The following is a 17,314-nucleotide window of genomic DNA, read 5'->3' on the forward strand; positions in this document are numbered from 1 at the left end:
TTTGAAATGAACGAATTGCAACAGGGGTTTGCAATTGAACAGAAATAATATAATGAATAATAGACTTCTACCTTAATATATTTTGCAATCGATCGCGAAAGGAATCTCTATCGCGTCGTCGTAGATTACGAGAACATCGAGGGATCGTAGTCAAACTGTAACAGGACCGAGTGCGAGGACAGGCTCTCGAATTAGCGGGCCACGTTGACCGTTTATTACGGCAATTAATTAACCCGCAATCGTCCGGTATGCGGTACGCAAATGCGCAAAGCGCGTAATGTTGAGCATCGCCGATTGCAGCTGCCTCCGCACGACATTTCCGGGTTACACGAATAAAACCGATGGACAACATTTGCTAAATTCTCTAACGATCAATTTTTATATATACTTTAATTTTATTACTTTCTATACTTTAAAAAATAAACGCTGTAATTATAGAGTAATGAAATCTTGTTTTTAATTGCGAAACTTTTTAATCGACGTGAATTAATTTATTTAACCAATATATTATATAAATTCATTTATTTCTCGTTCGAGAACCGTGATTACTAAAAAATAGAAAATTGCTACTGACAATAAAATATATATATATTGTATAAATATGCTTTCTCTTTCTTTCTTTCTTTAAAGAAGAATACATGTATCTGCTTGTGAATATCAGGGAAGAAAAGAAACATGTTCTCGGAATAAAGAAAGGTACATACATCTTTTCTTAATTCCAAGATATACATATGTATTTTTCATTATCTAGTAACACAGATCGCGAGTTTCAAATAACAGCAACCTTAGCCTACTCACATTTCTATTATCTATAAACTAATATATATCTATATATGTACTATTTCATCCCGGTTCATTATTTTGCTGCTCCCTTTGTCAATCCGTCTATATTGTCACACATATCTGTATCCGCAACCGTAATCTCCCTTTATATGAAACACATCTATAAATTCAAACCTAATTTTGCGAAGACCGCACGTAACGCAAGAAACATTAACAGCGCACTGTGTATTTCTTCTACTGTTATAACATTTCTCAATTAACTATTTTAATTAAACGTTATATGTATATAAAAAAAATAATCAAAAATTTTAATTAGATTACACATTTCCCTAATAAAAATTTAATCAAAGTGACACAATTAATGCAGAGAGAATTTTCTTAGAATTTATCCTGAAAATCGTGGTAATCATGGACAATGTGGTATTTAAAAAATTTTATAAGAATTCCTCTGATTAATATTTGCCACAATAAAAATAGTAACATCTATCACAGTAAAATATAAAATGTTCGATGAATTTTACTATATATATATTAATAATTTTTATTGTGATAAATATTAATCGGAGAAATTCTTACAAAATTCTTCAATACCATATTGTCCATGATTACCATGATTTTCAGGATAAATTCTAAGAGAAAATTCTCTCCCTGTAGAAACTCGAGATAATGAAACTCGACATATAAATTGTTCTGTATATTGACAACTGTTATACATGTATTTAGATTCAGCGAGCAGTTTTCGCTATACTTTACGAATCAAACTGATTATGAAGCGATGTCATTGGTAAAAAATACAAATGATCCGTACAAGAATATTTAATTTTCTTCTCGAGTGTCATAATTTAGAACGTCTAATATTTACAAGGTAACGGATTTCTAATCACCGTTGTCACGGCGATAACACGTTATCTCGATATCGTAAAGGCGCTTTGGACACGTCGACGTCTGTCGACTATCCCGGTGACGTTTCTCTCAGTCATACACGTTCGTAAGTTACCTGGTATGCGGACATCTACCTGTCACGATGACGAAACCGGGTCGTTCCATAAGCACAAGCCGGAACATGCGCAGCCGAGAAAAATAACACAAGCAATAATAAGAGGAGAGACTTTATCTCTCACATCCTATCTCCATTTATCGTTTATCACGAACTTTTATCTACCACATGATCAAAGACTTTAACAATCGAAAGAGGAAATGGATAAGTCATGTGTTGGAAAGACAATAGTGGTTGATCATCGTGACATCGTAGCATGATAAACAAGAATGCGAATGATCTTATCCCTTACAGAAAATTTCATTGGAAATAAGAAAACAATGAGACATATATTACCGCGAGAGAATACAAAAATATCGATACCTCGTGCAGCGAGAAACCACGATTGCATATATTTACATTCGGAGTAAAACAATTCCTTCTTATATTTTCGTGCGATAATGATTCTATATAATTATGGTGGAATAACAAAATAAATGACACATATAAATTGAGACATGTATCATTTATCCAGAAAATATTTTTAAAAATCTAGATCCCCTGATATCTTGGAATAATCGAAATATATGTTGACGTAAAGTTTCAAATGAAAGATTCGAATCGTGCATCAAGATTTATCGAACTCGCCAGCTGAAACTGCAATGTCCATCTCACCGTTATCGTGGCGAGGCAAATATTTCGGAAGAATGGAGACAGCCTATGCAAGGTGGATCGATAAGAACCAAGGCAGGCCGAGCTGACTAGGTCGAGCTCGAACGTGTTTTGGCGGCTGCCCCGATTTGCTGCTCCTATACACGGCTAGTGTAAAATTTTCAGCGTGTTCCCGCTTCTTCCGACGATGTGGAATAACAACAAGGAATTCTACATGATTTCGAACCGTAAACAATTGATTGTGCGACGACAAATATTTTTGTGACAAATACCGAAACAACTTGTAATTTAACATTTATCGCATATTTAAAATTTGTATTAATGTATTTTAGAAACGATCGATGTAAAAAAAAACTGGCTTTAATTCAATTTGATATCTAATTTATTACTAAAAAAGTGTGAACTTTGATTATTTTATGCAAACAATATAATTTTGAAAAAAACATGACGATTCAAAAATTCCTAGAAAATCTCCAAAAGTTTCTTATAATATATAAAATATAAAAAAAATTATAAGCTAAAATAAAAAATTTAATTTAATTTTAATATTAAAAAAATGGAAAAAAATTCGAATTGATCTATTGAAATTCTCCAATAGTCACCTAATCTTTTCAATGAAAAGAAACTTCTGCAGAGCATGCACTTTTCAGTAGAACGGTAACCACGATGAGCCGCTGCATACGAGACGAATTCGATTCTTGCCGTTGTTTTTCGCGGAGGGATTACAAAAGCATTCGGCTAAGTTACAACTTGCATCTCTCGCGGGTTTGCATAAATAAAGGGCGATGGCCTGTTCGAGAGGTGTAATCACGAGCCATATAACCCGATATCATTGCTAAACGATCGCGGACAATAATGTATCCTGCTCTTGCTCTTTCTCTACCAGCGGGTCTCGCAAATGTGTGCCTACGTCGCTCGTTATTTCGCTCGTTTGACCGACTGACGTTGCTCATTAAGCCATCATTCCGATATTGCTCGACGGGGAGAAAAGAACGGAATTGAATGTCTTGTCGGCATCAAGCGTTTTGACTTGTGAGTTTCATGATAAAATAAACTGCGAGCTGCAGAGAAACCTTCCGGTATTCGTCCCACATCAGTTGTTTAATAATATTATCAAATATATAGAGACTATTGATTGTTCAAGCGACGCTCGAAGACGGAAATGTAAAAAGAAGAAAAATTTCAGTCAGTCGATTGAAAATTAAATCAGCATCACATAGTAGTCTGATAATCGAGTAAGGCATTTACGAGGCGGAGTCAATTTAATCTTGAAGATGCTTTTACAATCACTTCCATCCCCTCAAAAAAAATCGCAGACCGATACTCTTCTGGCAACTAACAAGAACGACTGGCCATCCGCCAAGACCACTATCTGTCTCGAAGAAAAAAAAAAAAGAAGCGATCCGTTCAAGTCGCCAATGGGCTTCATCTTCATCGTCTTCGCTTTACGAACCATGCATTGTCGACTTTCGGAAACAAGTCGGTCTATAGATACTCTCGAGAGCTCTGCGCAAATTGCGTTTTCGAGCTTTTCAAATAATCTAACAATAAGTATGTAATCGTAAAACCAATGTCAAAAAAAAATTAAACGTCACAATTTTTGTCAAAATAGATTTTATTTATTTCGATATCAATCAAAGCGATGCGATTTGACGAGATAAAATGTATGCTCTTCAGCAATAAACTCATCAGCTGCCCTTTACCGTCCATCAATTTTACAAACGAGTTTCACGTTCCTCAAGGACGTATTACGTGAAAACTTCGATCGCGCATTATTCCTAGTCGCATTAACAAACTAGAAAGCCAGCTCGTTACGTAGCGAGGTACGTAACAAATGCCTGCTTTGATAGATGTGACTTTCTCTTATCAGAACTAACGCAATAATTAATCGCAAAAAATTAGATTCCTGCGAAAGATCGCTCATTCAAAAAAATGAAAGTAAATTTAAATTATTATCTTAATGTGCAAGATTTGGTTCAATTAATTTCCCATTAGAAGAATTTAAAAATATCCATAATACAAAACTACCTAAAAATTAATTATAAAAATATTTAAATAATAATTATAAAATCTCTCCTCTTAAATTATAAAATTCTGGAATAAATTTAAAACAAAATAGTAATTATAAAATCTCCCTTAAATTAAAATTCCGAAGAATAATTTCAAAAATGCAGGAAAGTTTGCGTGTTCGATCCTAGCTGAGGACTTTAATAATGATCGTAAAATTTCCGCGCGACGATCCCTCGAAAATACGGACATACGAAACATCGATCAAGTAAATCGATTACAATCCCCACGTGAAAATCAGATCGCGCTCTACGAAGAAGCGCGACGAACCGGCCTTATTAAAAGACCATCAAAAGCTACGATAATCGGAGATCCCGTCGTTGCGAAAGCCAGCTCAAGGACCACCATGGAGTATTTCACAAGGAGCTCTCTTTACGCAACGACCGATCTACCTCCTTTCTGTCTCAAAAATTGATACTCCACGCGATACTCGAGCCGTATCCGAAAATTCGGCACGAAAAATGTACGCGCGGTGTGCAAAAAGCGAAACGAGTGATCGGGTGACGCCAACGGGATCTCGGGGTCGCAATCAAATGTCCCGTCGATTCCCGAAGTCGCTACTGTCGCGTTGCTAACAATAAATCGATGTTCGCGGAACGATACAGAACTCTTTACAGAAATGCGAAAAGCGTGGTTCTTCGACCCGTTCGTATCATTATTCTCATTTAAAGACATTTACATTTTGGTGCTATGTTATATAAATTGTGTGGTAAAATTATGGGGGAAAGAGAAAAAAAGATATAAAAATGTAAGTCGATAATAATATTGAATGAAAATAATAGATACGAATGAGTTTAAGATTCAGAAAAATAGGTCCTATCCTTCGCAGATCATTTCGAAAAATATGACAATAGAACTACGAATGTGTATGTGTGCTATGCACTACAGAATTGAAATGTCATCAAATATGCGTGAGTTTCTGTGAAAGCACATTTGTAAGATCAAAGGAAATCTTTTCTTCGACGAGAACCGCTGGACTGATATCTATAACGATATCGACATATCGAATTGACCCTGTCCTAAAATACTGCGGGAAATTTTTCCGTAAAAGAACATTTCGAAATATCGCGATGCCACCTGTGCCAGCAATTCTTACGGTGGTGTTTCGATATTCCGAATCTAAGATACCGAAAATCTGTAAACGCATATAAGTCATAAATCAAGAGAAATCACATATGTGATTATTTACCCAGATTTTGATAATCTTAAAATTTAAAAACGTTTATAGAATAATCTAAAGTGATAGAAATAGAGTAAGAGAAAAGTAAAAAATATTAACAAATAAAATTTACTATTGTGACAAAACCGATCAAGCATATACAAAAAGAATTTTCTCTTAGAATTTATCCTGAAAATCATGATAATACGGTGTTGTAAAAATTTTATAAGAGTTTCTCTGATTAATATTTTTACCACAATAAAAAAATACTGTCTACCACAATAAGATATAAAATATGTTCGATTAATTTTATCATGTACGTAGTAAAATTTGTTATATACATATTAATATTGTTTGATTACCATAATTTTCAGTGTAAATTCAAAGAGAAAATTCTCTCCGTTCTTAATATTGTACATATTAATCCTATTCATCAATGTGTTCAATCTAAATAAATTTTATCATTTAACAATCCTAAACAAAATATTTTATAAATTATTCAGGTTTCCTTGTGATAAAATATCTTATATAACTGAAAGACCATAAATAAATAAATGCATCGCATAAATATGTATAAAATAATGCATAAAAAATGACACAAAAAAGTTCATCAAAATCCGGGTATCCTACCTACAATCGAAGGGGAATAAATTATCGTGCAAGGAAAACACGACGCACCGTTTGGTGCGAGAAGAGTGACGCGAGACATATCACGTGGCGTCGTCCACCGCGACGTTGATCGACTTCTCGTTTACGTGAGCCGACGACGCTCGTGGATAAATCAACCGTTCGCCAGTGTATGGCTAATGTATTTACGCATTCCAGTTTGCACGTAGGACTTTGCAGCACGCTCCATCTCGCCGTTCATTGACAAAAGCAAGGTAAATAAAAAGGCACGAGCAGCGCGCTAATTGCGATCAAAGATAAGGCGATAAAAGATAAAGGTGCACTCTCGAGGGCCTTCGCAACGGCAAGATGCAATCTCCGATAGTCGGACAAAATTAGTACAGTATCATCCGACCGCGGTATCATCAAACCGCGTTTTTTTTTTTTCCCTCAAAAAGCGATTCGATAATGCGGTGTCTTGAATAAAGGTGCTCGAATCTGAGAGATTATTACGCCACGTGGTGAGTGACGAGACGAGAAATGATTGGGTACTCACGGTGGTGCGTGGGATAATTGTTGTTGTTGTTGGAGGACAGGAGCCGCTGGTAATCCATGTTGCGCCGGATGTCGATGATACTCCGTGATAAATAGTCGTCCGGTCGTAATTCTCGTAATTTCGCGCACAACAATTTTCGTACACAATTCCACCCCCGTCAATTCAGTGGACACTGTATCGCGAAGGTTCTTATCAAATGCGACAAACTAGTTTTGTCATCCGCATCGTTTTTCGAAAGGCATCGACTCACTCGCGCGCATTTTGCGCCATTTAACGTTCGCGTTTTTTTGGGGATTTTTTTTTAAATGAGAGGATAAATGTCAATTTCGTCTTTTCGATCAATCGAATCACGTGAGGGTCTCGGAACCGCAAATTTAGGATCTAAAATTTATACGTTGAAACGACGATGTAAAGACGATGACATTCGCTGCGCTTATTAAAGAGCACTTTCTGTTGGATTAGATAATTTTGTTGACTCAATCATTGCAAAGGTCACAGATTAGATAATGTTATTAATTATTAATAACCGTAAAAAAAACATTCGCGCACGTAGAAATGGTGAATCGCGTAATCACCGGATAAGCTATCAGAAACGAACGTCAATCTGTCGTACAGATAAAAAGTATACACAAGGCGAAGAAAATTCCGATCGCGAGCGATATATCTATATTTGTGTCGCAAATAGCACGCGATTTTATATCGATTAAAAATATAATCTAATAAAAAAACAGTAGTTATTTATACGTGAGAAAGTAATAATGAGATTGTTAAGAGAGTACGGCGAGCTCGTCGAAAATCAATTTTGCCTCATTATTTTAAAAATAATGTATTAAAAAGTTTAGCGCGCGCAATTAATAGAGGCAAATTAAATCATTTGTATATGTGTACACTAAGAAAAAAGTTATTAACTTGACTAAATGCGTTCAACTAATTACTATTTTGTTAATTGAATACATACATAAATATTTAAGTCAAATACGTTATTTTGTATTTAATTTAAATATTTTTATATGCTCAATTAATTATCAAAATAATAATTAGTTGAACGATTTAGTCAAACTAACATTTTTTTATATGTATACACGTAATTTAATAGAGTCAATATGATTATCATTAACATATTGCGTCATATTAATAATAATATATAATACATTCAATAGAAATGTTTAAATGTTAAGTAGCCGATCGAAATTAAATGAGGAGCACTTATGCTTCTCTGTGGCATTTTTTAATTTATCCTAGTTTTCCAGAAATCTCATATGTTCTCATGTTTCAAGAACGAAAGTTTGTTAGGCAACTAACAATAAGCCAACGATTTTTATCAGTTTCATGATTTCAAATCTTGAAACTAAATCTCTAATAATAAATCTCTAATCTTTTAAGCAATTCGTGTTAAAACATGTCTCTGCTCTTTGATTCACGAAAGTACTAGTATTACATTAATAATCGAAATACAGTACAAGAATCTACGATTCTCAAGATGTATAATTTATGTAAAAAAAACCTCGTATTTAAAAAAAAATTAATTACGAATTATAAATAAATTTGGTATCCATTTGATCTCTGCATTGCATTTCTAAACGCCGCGGTCATCGTTTCTTATTTTAATCAAATTATTGCTCTTAATTACATATGTAAATTTACGAAAGCGTTAATTTTCGTAAGAAAACGTACGCGGATATGCGGGTAAAAATGCATACACACGAATTTAAAGGCAGCAAAGTCATCGACTCCCACACCAAGTGTGACACACGGATAAAGGAGGTAATCAGGGCGCATTCTTGCACGTGTAAGCCCATGTCTAGAGCCACATGTGATTAACGACGCGTTTCCGGAAATCGACCGCTCGCAAACGACTCACGAAAAGTAAAGTTCTCGCGTTATAGACGGTAGATATCTCAATTATTTAGTAATCCGTATTTAATAGTTCAAATTGCTATCGCGTGTGTATATATATATGTGTATATATATATCTTTCCTTTTACATATGTCCCCTTTAATGAAAAATGTATCATCAATGTTATCTCTGCATTATCTCTATATACAGAGTGTTATCAAAGTACCGGAACAGCAGAATAACTCGGAAAATATGAGTCCTAGAAAAAATGCTAAGTACTACTGAGTTTTTATGATTTTTTCCTGACTAAGGTAACCGTCAGATAGCCAGGAAAAAATCATAAAAACCCAGTACTTAACATTTTTTCTACAACTCATATCTTTCGAGTTATTCTGCTGTTCCGGTACTTTTATAACACCCTGTATACGCCGAATACAAATGAGAAAGTCAATAAGAGAGAAAAAAACGCTGTGAAAATAAACTGGTAATAATGTTAGCGGATCAATGGCTCGCGACATTTCAATTGCAAAGTGCCACGTTATCGGGTTAATCAATCGAGCCAATAATACGGGTAATATACATTAAAATGGTCAATGTTACGATACCGCGAAAAATTCGAGCCGAACGTTCTCGGCAAGGTCGAGCAACGTAAGATTACGCAATATTGATTCACAACGAAAAGTGTGCGAGGTGTGCTCTATTATTTCGCGTTACTACGCAGCAGGCGCAAGCAAGAAGGAAAAGACTCACGGGCATCTCGTGTCGTTGTACCGACGCCTTCAGGTCGCCACAATCGAAACTCGCACACTCTCGAGACATAAACATATACACACACACACACATACATACGTAATATATAAGAGCCGAAGAGCGAGAGATTAAGACTGACGGAGCGAAACACGCGATAACACGCACGAATAACGTCTGTTCCCTCCCTCGTATTTTTTTTTTTTTGCCCCCGGGATTCGAAGCGACGCGAAGACAGGAATAATCGTATATACGCGGCAAACTTCACAATAAACTTCCAACGCATGGGCAGACACCGAATGGCGTTGCCGCCATCGGAACTCCAAGCTATAATATCGCACACAGCCAGAATCTAACCTCGTTCTACGTCCCACGGGGAGCTCCACGAGGTACGTCGTATCCGACAACAAGCTTCGGGGCAGAACGCGAGGTCACACGTGCTTCCGCGAACGCGCACATTTCATCACACTGCACAAACACACACCGCGTCTACTCTCGCACTTCCGAGGGAAAGAGAGAGAGAACACACACGTCGCACTCGCGCACGTGCACATTGATCGCGGGTCTTCTCCGAATTCTTATCAAAAACGACGACAACAACAACTCGCGGCGAAAAACGGTGCACTGCGTGGCGACGCGCCGGGTCGACTAACCCTCACGAGTTTCGTACGGTAGGCGTGACGCGGCGCTGTCACGACAATTGCCGAAAACTGCCGAGGACCCGAGACGCGACGCGACGAGACTTGCCGAGCCGCCAAGGCCTGCCGACTTAATAAAGCGCCAACTTCAGCCGGCGAGTTCGGCTTTGTTCGCGAATCGTCTTGAATAACGCGACACCGATGCCGCGTATCAAGCGCGCGTCTGACTTCGCTCGGTAAACAAAACAAACCGCGCGCGCGCGCGCACGCCGCGGAACGTAAACACGAGGAGCCTGGCGCCCCCACCCATTCAGCGATAAGCTGTCATCCGAGTGCTGCCACTTCCGCGTGATTCTCTATCTCTCTCTCTCTCTCTCTCTCTCTTTCGGTCTCTTCTCACGATCGAATTCGCGCGCTATTGTAGCGCGTTATAAATCGACTCGCGCCACGAGGTGAGTTCGCGACCGCACCGTTCGCGTTCCCGCGTAGTACTACTGCGGGAGAGGGACGTTTCTCGCCGCGTACGGCCTCCCTCACTCACACACACACAGACACGGTAGGGCGTCCCGCCGACTCGCCCTGCGCGTCGCAATTGCGCACTTTCGACACGCATACGTACTTCGTGGGCTCCCTCCTCCTTGGAATCGCTTCATTGGCATCCGTAACTCGGCTTTCTGGATCTTTGGACTCCTTCCTTCGTTTCAGGGGTGGAATCGCGACGTTAACGATGATCACAGGTGAGAAGAAGGCCTTCCTCACGAACTCTCTTCTCGGTCATGAATTTGTGAGATAGGTGAGAGTTGCGTCCTATTTTTTTTTTTTTCCGACTTTAGGGCCTATTTTCACCTGAATCGATAGTTCGTGCGCTTGCAGGGTGGCCAATAGATATATTTGATTTATTGTTAGAAATGCTTAGGTTTGGCCAACCTGAGTGGTTTTAACCGCCCGTTCATCTAATCTCGCGTTTGTGAAGTTGCTCCGTTTAAATGTATGTGTAAATCTGTCTGAATTCTCTTCTGGCTGCATAATTAAATCATTCGCATAGGCTTCGTAAGAGGTAACCAAAATTCTTCCACGTATCAATCATAAATTATATATTTTTGTCGACACGAAGTATCGGGGGCGTCGACGATTTTCAAGATGGTCGATGAAATTAATCGAGAGAAAAGATATCGCGTCGCGTTTTTGCCTGTTTGTTCGTCGAGAAAAGGACCGGGCAACGAAGCTTCTAAATCCGTCCTTGTCTATCGTCCTCGCGCGTCTGACTGCTTCCATTTTCTCGCTAACCCTCGCGAGACAGGCTTTTTCTCGAATGCCGCCTACGCCTTCGTCGTTTCCGATCGACGACTCGACCATGAGCGTCCACGAAGGGGGGCAAAAGGGCATTTGCTCCCCTGGGAATTGATAAAAAAGAAATTAAGCGTTTATACTCTCCTTATTTAATATAAAAATATTTAATATAAAATATTTTTATATTAAATATAAAAATATAAATAATATATAAATATTTAATATAAAAATAAAATTAATATAAATTATATTAATTTTATATAAAATATATATTATATATTTTTTATATAAAATATATAATATATTTATATATTTAATATAAAAATATATAATATATTTATATATTTAATATAAAAATAAAAATAATCAACTTTTTAAAAGAATTAAGAAATAAAGAATGAGAATTTAACGATGCCCCCTCCTGGAAATAATCCTGCGGACACCCATGTTCTCGTCGCTTCTCTCCTTGTTCGAGTCCTTCGACTCGCTTAACGTATACGGGAAATCTCTTTATTGCGTCGCATAAAATCTGCAGAGATAAGACGCGGAGAAACGAAATCGTATATCAAAGCATATCGGCCGCGAAAGTATCCGATAACACAGATCTGCTGCCTCTAATGTTTCGTATTTTTCTTTTGTGCATGCATCCTTTTTTTCGTTTAGCCTCGATTGTACGATGATTTCAAAACGGAATAATATGAGAATTAATTTGCGAGCATTTATATTAAATTTTATTGAAAAAGCAATTATATTTATGGAAATTGTCTATAGTACGTTTTTTTGCTCTCTGTTTAACTTTGTAAAAGTTTAATTAAAAATTATGCACATTAGCGATACGCGATAAATTAAGGTATTATTTTTTTATATATATTTTTATTTGTCTCGTTTCGCCGCCATTGTATATTCGCGAGATGTGCAATTAATAAATATAAATAATTGTTTTAAAAATAATATAATGTATTTTTATATATTGAAAATCGAAGAAATACATCATTATCACATCATCTTTTCAAGGTTAAATTAAAAACTTTAAATAGAACCTCTATGTAATTTCGCATATTATATATTATTTAATTAATTCTTGAATTACATCAAGAGATCGATGCCGGCAACGCGTGCGATTCCTCGATTTTCTCAAAGTTATTCCGCCCTTGATATGCGGAATCTAATATCGCGTTGTCTAATAATAATACCGCGAAATTGATAGAAAACCCGAATAATTAATCGCGTCTCGGAAATGCGCGGGCGATATTATCTACCTACGATCCCAGGAATATAAAATTATATACAAATTTTCCCGCACGAATGCAGCGAAGCTTCCCCAATATTCTATATATCAGTCATATATAAATAATAGGTGAATAAAAATATAAGTTGAAGAGAAATTTCTTAATTTTCTCTACAATTTAATTTAATTTTCGCAATAAACTAATCGATCTTTGTGATCTTCAGGTTTGATTCCGGTTGCGAGAAAACGTGCCACACTGTAAAAAAATTTTGTAAAATTACATTAAAAATATGTAAAATGACATAAATAATAAATGTAAAATTACACGATAAATAATCGAAAAGGTAAACATTTTTATTATTTATCGTGTAATTTTACACTTATTATTTATGTAATTTTACATATTTTTATGTAATATATTACATATTTTTTTACAGTGCAGGACCCCTTGAAAACGAGAGCCGAAAGCAAGGCAAAGCCGTTCAAGAGACAGGACAAAGGGGAGAGAACCGAAGAAAAAAATATTCACACGCGGGTGACATCGTTCGCGTAATTGTGCTCGCGAGTTTGTCGACATGGTGCCACATGACGCGAGACGGAAGGCAACGAAGAGGAAACGTAAACGCGCCGTCGACGAAGCGTGCCCTAGATCTTGGCTCCGCGTACATTCGGTGTGCCATCCCGCCCTTGCTGTCGTACGATGAACCACGAGGATCTTCGTTGTGTACAGGTGAATCGTCTGCTTGTATATATTGTTCTGCCGCGCAGGCGTGCACCAGGAGCGGAATCGACGCGGATCTCAGCGAAGTCTTATATTTTATTTCTTCAACTAGTTCGATTCTATTTTTATACGCGGAAAGAATTTTCTCTTAGAATTTACCCTGAAAAATCATGGTAGTCGTGGAACAAGAAATATTAGTAAAAATAATATATATATAGTACATTTTACTATGTATACAGTGAAATTAAGCGAACATATTTTATATCTTATTATGGTGTAGATATTTATATATTAATATTTTTATTGTAGTAAATATTAATCAGAGAAACTTATAAAATTCTTCCAATATTGTCCCATGATTTTCGGAGTAAATTCTCTGTGTATCAATTAATATTGCCGATTGATTCAAGATAATTTTCACATAAAGTCTTATATTTTATTTCTTCAACTAATTCGATTCTATTTTTATACGCGGAAAGAATTTTCTCTTAGAATTTACCCTGAAAAATCATGGTAGTCGTGGAACAAGAAATATTAATAAAAATATATATATAGTACATTTTACTATGTATACAGTGAAATTAAGCGAACATATTTTATATCTTATTATGGTGTAGATATTTAGATATTAATATTTTTATTGTAGTAAATATTAATCAGAGAAACTTATAAAATTCTTCCAATATTGTCCCATGATTTTCGGAGTAAATTCTCTGTGTATCAATTAATATTGCCGATTGATTCAAGATAATTTTCACATAAAGTCTTATATTTTATTTCTTCAACTAGTTCGATTCTATTTTTATACGCGGAAAGAATTTTCTCTTAGAATTTACCCTGAAAAATCATGGTAGTCGTGGAACAAGAAATATTAATAAAAATAATATATATATAGTACATTTTACTATGTATACAGTGAAATTAAGCGAACATATTTTATATTTTATTATGGTGTAGATATTTAGATATTAATATTTGTATTGTAGTAAATATTAATCAGAGAAACTTATCAAATTCTTCCAATATTGTCCCATGATTTTCGGAGTAAATTCTCTGTGTATCAATTAATATTGCCGATTGATTCAAGATAATTTTCACATAAAGTCTTATATTTTATTTCTTCAACTAGTTCGATTCTAATTTTATACGCGGAAAGAATTTTCTCTTAGAATTTACCCTGAAAAATCATGGTAGTCGTGGAACAAGAAATATTAATAAAAATATATATATAGTACATTTTACTATGTATACAGTGAAATTAAGCGAACATATTTTATATCTTATTATGGTGTAGATATTTAGATATTAATATTTGTATTGTAGTAAATATTAATCAGAGAAACTTATCAAATTCTTCCAATATTGTCCCATGATTTTCGGAGTAAATTCTCTGTGTATCAATTAATATTGCCGATTGATTCAAGATAATTTTCACATAAATCGTTTAAAATGAAAATGATTTTTTTGTTCAAATAACACATGCTGCAGAGATATTTGAGAGGCTGTAAAAATTCAGTTTTATATATATCTATATATAGATACATTTTATTTTATCCGTTGTAAATTTATTACGGTTGTACATTGTATTTGATATAACGTTTCGTGCCATATATATATATATATATATAAAATGAATGTCGCGTTGCGTTAAATCCGCTCCTGGTTGAATCTACACACCGGCGTGATGTTTTGAGTTCACCGGCATTCTATCCCGCCGCCACCACATTCCGGTGACGTAGCGTGACGTCATACGGTAAGCGCCAGTTCCCGGGACGAACGATCGATCCTGGTCATCGTGCACGACCACCAACCACCAGCATCGTCGTCGCCACGATGCGCGTGATAGGAAGGAACACGAATACGCAATTGCGTCGTTGCGAAGAGTCAAAAATCTCGACTCGAATTTCAGGACACGCGACGATGGTGCACGTGCGCTCGCGCAAAAGCACGTTCGATTCAAGGTCTCGCTTAGTTGAGAGTTAAGGTCGGGTCAAGTTAATACGCATCTCCAATTGCGTCGGAGACGATTGAAGTACCTACACAAGCGGGCATTAATTGGAGCGAATGACTTTCGTGCGGTCGAACGATCAAACGATTAATTCGCAACACATATATACATGTGTGTACACAATTCATTCATAAGAGGCTTTATTTTTATATGTAATATAAAATGTTGAGGATTAAAAATTTGCGCAAAGTTCATGGGGGAAGAAATTCAAATTCCGGTACAACGTCGACTTCTCGCTTGTCACGTCAACGTTAAAACGCCGTATATTCAAAGACGATGGGGCTAAATTTACATGGCCGGGTCTCGACGTGTCTCACGCGGCCTCGTCGAAATGTTCCAAATATATAGAAACGAATAGGAGCGTCAACGGGCAGAAAGAGACGAAAACGAGGAAAACTCTCGTGAGAAAAGGGTTAGATGGGGATGGTAGCAAAGACGAATTTACGATGGGGGAATGACAAATGGCGAACGGGCAACGCCGAGGCAAGGATAAGCGACGAGAGGACGTGCTCTGCGACGAAGAACGAAATCGGTTCAATAAATGCAGCGCGCGCTTCGACGACGAAGGGAGCGAGAGTGGCTGGGGTGGAAAAATCTATCTGCATACGCACGAGGGAGAGAATACAGCCGCGACGCGGGAAACGAGCGCGACGGAGAGACAACAAACCCACGCCTGCGCCACGTGGAGCGAGTAGTAGTAATAATAGTCTGAACGGGAAAGAACCAGTTATAGAGGGAGAAGAGTAGGGATGACCGGGGCGAAAATACTAGAGAGTATATCCACGCTGAAAAAATCGAAGATGTATGTATAACAAAAATTAACTCAATTTTAGCTGTCCCTATGTTACACAAAATTTCATTGTCATGCCTAATTTTTAGCTATGCAGCTATGGAGAGAATTTTCCCTGAAAATTATAGTAATTGTGGGACCATGTGGTATTGGAATAATTTTTATGAGTTTTTCTAATTAATATTTATCGCAATAAAAAAATATTAATATGTACAGAATAAAATTAATCAAATGGGTATTTTTATATCTTATTGTGTTTGATATTAATATTTTTTATTGTAGTATAAAAATATTAATCAGAGGAATTCTTATAAAATTTTTCCAATATCATATTGTCCCATTATTGCTATGATTTTCAGGATGAATTCTAAGAAAAAATTGATAACTAAATTATTTTTATGTGCAATATATCACAACTAACTTTAGTTATGATAACTGATTTTTTTAAACAAAAAAGTAAAACTAAATAGACGAAGAGAAAAATATTTTGTTTCGTTCGCGGTGTGTCTCATTGTCCTTTCAGAGGATTCGTTTCTGTAAAACGGTCCTGATGAAACGAGATGCGAAAGCGACGAGACGATTAGAGGGGATAGTTGTTTTTGGTCGGTCGATACCTTTGGATCGAGCGCGGGAAAGAAACCGGATCAGAGTACCATAAGAGAGAGAAAGAGACGGAATGATAACAATGCAACGTGCTCCGCGCGATGGCCAATGCATCGCCTGTCTGTTACTGTTATTATTATCATCACCGTTAATATAGTATACAGGGTGTTATAAAAGTAGCGGACCAGCAGAATAACTCGAAAAATATATGAGTCTTGGAGAAAATACTAAGTACTGGGTTTTTATGATTTTTCTTGGCTAAGGTCACCATCAGATAGCCAGGAAAAAATCATAAAAACCCAGTACTTAGTATTTTTTCTAGGACTCATATTTTTCGAGTTATTCTGCTGTTTCCGGTACTTTTATAACACTCTGTATAATAACTCGAAAAATATGAGTCCTAGAAAAAATACTAAGTACTGGGTTTTTATGATTTTTTCCTGGCTAAGGTCACCATCAGATAGCCGGGAAAAAATCATAAAAACCCAGTACTTAGTATTTTTTCTAGGACTCATATTTTTCGAGTTATTCTGCCGTTCCGGTACTTTTATAACACCCTGTATATGCGTCTCGTTCAATGTCGAACTATCTGCAGGTGGTAGGGAGAATTTGTTCTTAGACTTTATCCTGAAA

The 17,314-nt window shown here is 36.4% G+C and overlaps 3 protein-coding genes across 11 annotated transcripts in view; 2 read left to right on the forward strand and 1 right to left on the reverse strand.

The window, feature by feature from the left end:
• LOC114937766 (growth factor receptor-bound protein 14) overlaps window positions 1-17,314 on the reverse strand; it is a 295,927-nt gene that overhangs the window by 206,483 nt on the left and 72,130 nt on the right. The window contains exons 1-2 of one of the 7 annotated variants that reach the window (XM_029311377.2): window positions 9,761-10,653; window positions 6,820-7,200 (exon numbers count right to left, since the gene is read on the reverse strand). The exons of 2 other annotated variants lie outside the window; for them this stretch is intronic. In XM_029311377.2, the coding sequence (XP_029167210.1) occupies window positions 6,820-6,877 (58 nt within the window). In that variant the 5' untranslated portion in view covers window positions 6,878-7,200; window positions 9,761-10,653. 4 more of the 7 variants (XM_029311374.2, XM_029311378.2, XM_029311379.2 and 1 more) reach the window with 4 other exon arrangements.
• LOC146721901 (uncharacterized) lies at window positions 10,053-13,525 on the forward strand. Of its 2 annotated transcripts, XM_085486114.1 has the most exons (3): window positions 10,053-10,778; window positions 12,784-12,817; window positions 12,997-13,525. In XM_085486114.1, exons 1-3 carry the CDS (start codon window positions 10,769-10,771, stop codon window positions 13,430-13,432), a joined length of 480 nt encoding a protein of 159 aa, XP_085342240.1. In that variant the 5' UTR covers window positions 10,053-10,768; the 3' UTR covers window positions 13,433-13,525. The 2 variants fall into 2 exon arrangements, 1 of the variants encoding a protein (XP_085342240.1); XR_014925477.1 differs by lacking the exon at window positions 12,784-12,817 and having other exon boundaries at window positions 12,997-13,059.
• Window positions 14,928-17,314, forward strand: part of LOC114937764 (protein-lysine N-methyltransferase SMYD4) — a 140,025-nt gene continuing 137,638 nt past the window's right edge. For both annotated transcript variants that reach the window (XM_029311369.2, XM_085486112.1), the window contains exon 1: window positions 14,928-16,090. The gene's annotated coding sequence lies outside the window, so the exon portion shown is untranslated. The remainder of the gene's footprint in view (window positions 16,091-17,314) is intronic.

The sequence above is a fragment of the Nylanderia fulva genome, unplaced genomic scaffold (genome assembly GCF_048542155.1).
Source record: "Nylanderia fulva isolate GAGA-0341 unplaced genomic scaffold, ASM4854215v1 Scaffold4, whole genome shotgun sequence".
Classification (NCBI taxonomy): domain Eukaryota; kingdom Metazoa; phylum Arthropoda; class Insecta; order Hymenoptera; family Formicidae; genus Nylanderia; species Nylanderia fulva.

Coding starts and splice junctions, on each gene's coding strand:
- LOC146721901 (XM_085486114.1), top strand. Junction 12,818..12,996: donor GCGAGAAAACGTGCCACACT/GTAAAAAAATTT, acceptor ATTTTTTTACAG/TGCAGGACCCCTTGAAAACG.